The sequence below is a fragment of the Myotis yumanensis genome, unplaced genomic scaffold (assembly GCF_028538775.1).
Source record: "Myotis yumanensis isolate MYYU_CA2020_CCGP unplaced genomic scaffold, mMyoYum1.0.hap1 SCAF_16, whole genome shotgun sequence".
Taxonomy (NCBI): Eukaryota; Metazoa; Chordata; class Mammalia; order Chiroptera; family Vespertilionidae; genus Myotis; species Myotis yumanensis.
In genome coordinates this window covers 4,552,557-4,557,560 of record NW_027223767.1, presented here as the reverse complement: position 1 = coordinate 4,557,560, position 5,004 = coordinate 4,552,557, and the positions used below count along the sequence as shown (strand labels likewise).

Here is a 5,004-nt window from a genome sequence, read left to right as displayed (position 1 = left end):
AGACAGGAACGAAGGTGGGTTCTCTCCTCAGGTAACCGACCACTTTGTCTAGCCAGTGTGCCAGGGCGATGTGCACCATACAGGTCTTTTTTCTTTTTGCCTGTGAGGCTGAAGTTCACTGGTAACCCTGAGTAGGTGGTGCTGGACCAGTTGGCTGGTTGGCAGCTGTTTTGCAGTTGGCTGGGCTGACTGGCCTCCATGTTGTGCTCAGAATACTGCAATCAGAGGCTAGCCCTTGACCTCTGTCTGCCGAGCTCTGAGTCTGCGCACAGGTTGGAGCTGTCTCCCAGGGAAGCAGAGTCTTGGCTTCCAGGAAGGGCAGGTCTTCAAGGCCAGAACACTTCTCACTGAGAATGTTTGGCATCCTGAGGCCAAAACACATCTTCCATGATGCTCCAGCTCAACACTGCCCTCCTGACTCCCACCCGCCAGAGCGTTCTTTTTACTGAACAGAGCATTGAGGAGCTCCCAGTGAGGGGCAACCCCCTTAGGTTCCAGGCTGTGAGCACATTGGAACTAAAAATGGTTTCTTTATGGGTTCCCAGGGTCTGTGTCGGTAGCAAACTGCACTGTTCACAGAAAGCAGCTGGGTCCTCCTGGGCTTGGCCAAGGCAGAGTGAAGGGCAGGGTGAGGGGCAGGGCTAGAAGGTAGGATTGTTGTGTGCGAAGATGCAGATGGGGAAGTGCTTGACGTGGGAGGACCACTGGGCTGCCAACTGGAAAAACTCCACGTCATTCCACTGCACGCCATCGATGACGACCGGCAGCATACTCTGCTGGTGCTTGGCCTTGCAAACCAGGCGACCGATGCCCTGGATGCACTGGCTTTTGCACTGCACATCCTCGTCCTTGGTTTTCATGGGCGCCTTCATTTTCTTCTCCTTGGTGACCACTTTGATGGCCATGGCAGGTGTTGCTGTGCCCTCACCACTGCGGGGCAGCCTGCTGACCTGGACAGACTGGAAGAAGCACTTGAGTGTGGTTTTGGTGGTAGGTAGGTGTTTCTTCTCTGCTACTCTCTTCGTATCTATTGGCTGGGCTGCTGTCCAGTAATCCACCTGCAGCTCCATCATCTCTGCATGGACGCTCTGGCTGGTGGAGGACAGGCCCCCACTCATTGACGGGGGGGAGAGTGTGTTGGGTGAGGCCTTCCCGGTGGGGGACAGAAGCTCCCTGGAGCATGAGGGGACCACATCATCTGAGTCTCCTAACATGGCTGCAGATGGTTCCACTCTTCCAACCTTCACTGCCCCCACAAAGGGGATGAGCTTCTGTGAGGACTTCTCATTGGGGCGCTGCTGCTTAGACATGAGCATGGCCTCTGCGATGGGCAGCAGGTAGACACAGTTGGCCCCCGCAATGTACTCAGAGATTCTGGACACAACGTCCTGTGTGTCCTGCAAGGTGTTCTGGGACTCCAGGTTGTTGAACATGTCCCGCCAGTACAGGTCCTGGAAGCAGTGGTTGTAGCGGCAATCCATGGATCCCAGGTAGCTGGCCAAGGGGTGGGAACCCAGCGGGATGACCAGGAAGCGCATGTAGTCTAGCCATTGGGGTGGCTTCTGGGACAGCTGCTCCACGAAGACCCGCAGCACAGTGTTGAAGTAGGGCTGTGCCCCTGCCACCGCCATCTTCACAGGCGTCAGGGCCTGGGAATTGAGGTTGCAGTATCTCTGCATGTGTGACACGATGATGCTGAAGGCCTCCTGGACGTCATCTGTGGAGCAAGTGCACACCACGGGCAGCGTGTGCCCCTGCAGGATGTCCAAAAGTAACTGGCCCTGCCAGTCGGAGGTGTTGACCAGGATGATGTTCTCGGGCATCTTGTCCTGGGAAATGAGGATGTGGTTGAGCTGGTCACACACGGGCTTCCTGAGGATCTGCGGCTGGCTCTGTGGGTCTGGGCTGTCATTATCCAGTCTGTTGACCCACTCATTCAGGACTGTGTCGCAGCCCCGGCGGCCAGCCTGCTTCCTCTTGGACCTGCTGGAGGGCATGACTAGAGACTTGGTGAAGCGCACTATGGATGGCAGCTTCTTGGTGAACCAATGCTGTGTGGAGGACCCTGCCTCCCGGTTGTCCTCCAGCTGTGCCAGCTGCTTCCCAGGGGAGTGAATTCTGTGGGCCATTGAGTCAGAGCCACTGTCACTTGACATGCTGTCAAAGTACCGCCTGAGTTTGGGCTTTGGGGTGCTGGGGACACTGATATCATCCTCCATGTTGAGGCTACTGTCACTAGAGCTCAGCACAATGTCATACCGACGGTCCAGAGCCTGCTCCACTTTGGGGACATGCCTCACAAGGGCCTGTTCTGAGGATATGACCTTCTCTGACACTTGGGCCATGAGCTTAGATGCCACGGCTTTCTGGTGGTAATTCTCTTGCCTTGTCATGCACCTCCTTCTTACTATCAGATTCCCTTTGTCCTCCTGGGACTGCCTGTGGACGGCATTGTAGCTGGCCGCCTGCTCCAAGAAGCAGCTCTCAGATGTGCCGGCGAAGTCATGATGCGAGGTTTGGGCCTTGGTGCTGGCCTGCATGGAAGTGGTCTCATGATCGATAAGCTGGCTGGACAGGGAGGGCATTCGAATCTTAGTGGTGGGTGTGCTGTAGGCCACAAGTTTGGAGACACTGTGGTTTGGCTGCTTGCCTCCCGGGGCCCTCGCATTCTCAGGCAGGTGGGCCAGACTCAGAGGCTCCTTTTGGATCCTGGCGCTGTGCAGGCCCCACATCTCCATCTGCAAGCTGGAGTCTGACAGGCCTTCCACATGTGGCCTGTGGTTGGGATTGGGGCTGCTGAGGACACTGTGATTGTCCTTCACGTCTGGGCCACTAAACAGGCCTTCAAAGTATGGCCTGAGCCTAGGTTTGAGGGTGCTGAGGACGCTGCCATCGTCCTCAGTGTCTGGGCCACTGTCACTGGGATTCTGCAGCATGTCATACAGGAGGTCCAGGTCCTCCTCCACCTCCGGGACAGGCTCCCCATGGTCCTGCTCAGGGTCCAGGTCCTCCTCCGACACTTGGACTGTGTGCAGCCATAGCAGGACTTTCTGGTGGTAGTTCTGTTGCCTGGTCAGGGTCCTCGTTGTGAATATGAGATTCCCCTCGTCAAAGTCATCCTCCTCCTGGTCAGCGGTATGGTAGCTGGCCTCCAGCTGCGAGAAGAAGCTCTCACACTTGCACTCAGTATAGTTGTCCGAGGACTCAGCCTTGGGACTGGATTGCCTGGCGCTGTCCTCCTGGTCGTTGGGCGGCCTGGACAGGGAGGAGATCTGGATCTTGTCCACCTTGCTGGTGGGTGTGCTGTGGGCCACAAATTCATTGTCCCTCTCACTTGGCTGCTTGCCTCCCAGGGCCCACGAATTCTCAGGCGTGTGGGGCAGACTCAGAGGCTCTGCTTGGGTCCTGTCACTGGGGCTGCCCCACATCTCTGTCTGCAAACTGGAGTCTGACAGGCCATCGTAGTATGGCCTGAGCTTAGGCCTGGGGATGCTGAGGACGCTCTCATCCTCCTCCATGTACGGGTCACTTTTCCTGCGTTTCCCTGTCATGTCAGACCGAAGGTCCCTCTCTGCCACTTTGGACCTGTGAAACAGCGCCAGGACTTTCTGCTTCAAGTTCCCTGGTATTGATTGCCGCTGCTTCTTTGGCTTCCCCTTCTCCAAGTCATCCTTGTGCAGGTCCTGTCTGTGCATTCCCCTGCAGCTGGGCTGCAGCTCAGAAAAGGAGCACTCATCCTGCCCCTCGTCGTTACCTGCGGACTTGGCCTTAGGGCTGACCTGCATGGCACTGTCCTTGTGTTCGATGGGCTGACTGCACAGGGAGGAGATCCAGATCTCGGCCACAGTAGTGGAGGATTCCTTGATGCTGCCGCAGAGGCTCACCATCTGGCCACACTTGGGGTTTCGCTGCATGACGTCAGCCATATGGATGGCACCAGTGGCCAGTGTCTCGTAGCCCAGGACATTTCTGTTCTGAGAGCACTTCCTCTGCTCCAGCATGATCAGGAGCTTGTTCCCTTCTCCCTTGAGGAAGTGCTTGTACTGCAGGGAGAAGGTCAGCGCCAGGTTGGTCTGCACTGGTCTACCGCGGGGCAGCACAATCTCTTGGGACCTCAGGATGCCCTTGGAGTCCCGCATCTTGACGGAAATTACCACGGAGTTGAGGTCCTTGGCCAGCTTCTTGACGATCACTAGTTTCTTTAAAGTGAGACTACACCACCTAGGCACGCAGCTGGGGCTGGAGCAGTCCAACTCCCAGGTGGCGAACAGGTTCTGGGGGACCTGTGTTTTGAGCACCGTGGACGTGCTGGCCAGGCCCACAGTTCTTGAGGAAGCTGCAGCTGCTGGCACCCTACCAGTCCTTTTCCTACTCAGGGTTGATGGTTTTTCCTCCTGTAGTGGGACAGAGGAGGGACATGATTGGCGGCAAGAAGGGGGGCATGAGTGGTCGAAGGAGAGTGCTGCCACACAAAAAGTGACCACTCGCTAACCTGTGATTAGGTCAGGGAAGGCCTGGGTGGTGGTCTTTTACACTCAGAGACCTAAAGTTATCACAAAGGATGTTCTGAAGTCAAAACTTTTTAACTCAAAGCTGCTTATGGTGGGTCGCTGGGACCTAGGCTGGAATCTTCTCTAAAAAAGGTCATTCTTTACCTTAACGGAGACTTTCTACTGTCCTTTGGAATCTACAAGTACATAGCTTTGGAATGTCAAAGGAATTTTCCTGTTTTTGGACACTCTGTGCTCTGTGGAGACCACAAACCCCTTCATTGTTATTGAGTTCATTGTTGGCTGTTCTATCCTGTATCCCCCTATGGGAAAGAAGTATGCATCTGTCATTTTACTTTTTATCCCATCTATCACCAATGGATTTCATGCAACCCACATACATCTCCACTTCTGACCGTAATATCTAAAATAAGGTGGAAACTGCCATTCTCCAGAGCATAATTCCCATCCATTGAGATTTTGATTCAAGGCAAATGACCATTTGGCTCAGATA

General features: G+C 55.2%; 1 protein-coding gene across 1 annotated transcript; it reads right to left on the bottom strand.

The window, feature by feature from the left end:
- Positions 1 to 641: 641 nt before the first annotated feature.
- LOC138994906 (phosphofurin acidic cluster sorting protein 2-like) lies at positions 642 to 4,139 on the bottom strand. Its single transcript, XM_070395201.1, has 5 exons — positions 3,586 to 4,139; positions 3,427 to 3,428; positions 2,834 to 3,025; positions 2,602 to 2,752; positions 642 to 2,112 (listed from the first exon to the last, which is right to left on the bottom strand). The coding sequence occupies exons 1-5, from the start codon at positions 4,137 to 4,139 to the stop codon at positions 642 to 644; spliced, it is 2,370 nt and encodes a 789-aa protein (XP_070251302.1).
- Between the last annotated feature and the right edge of the window lie 865 nt (positions 4,140 to 5,004).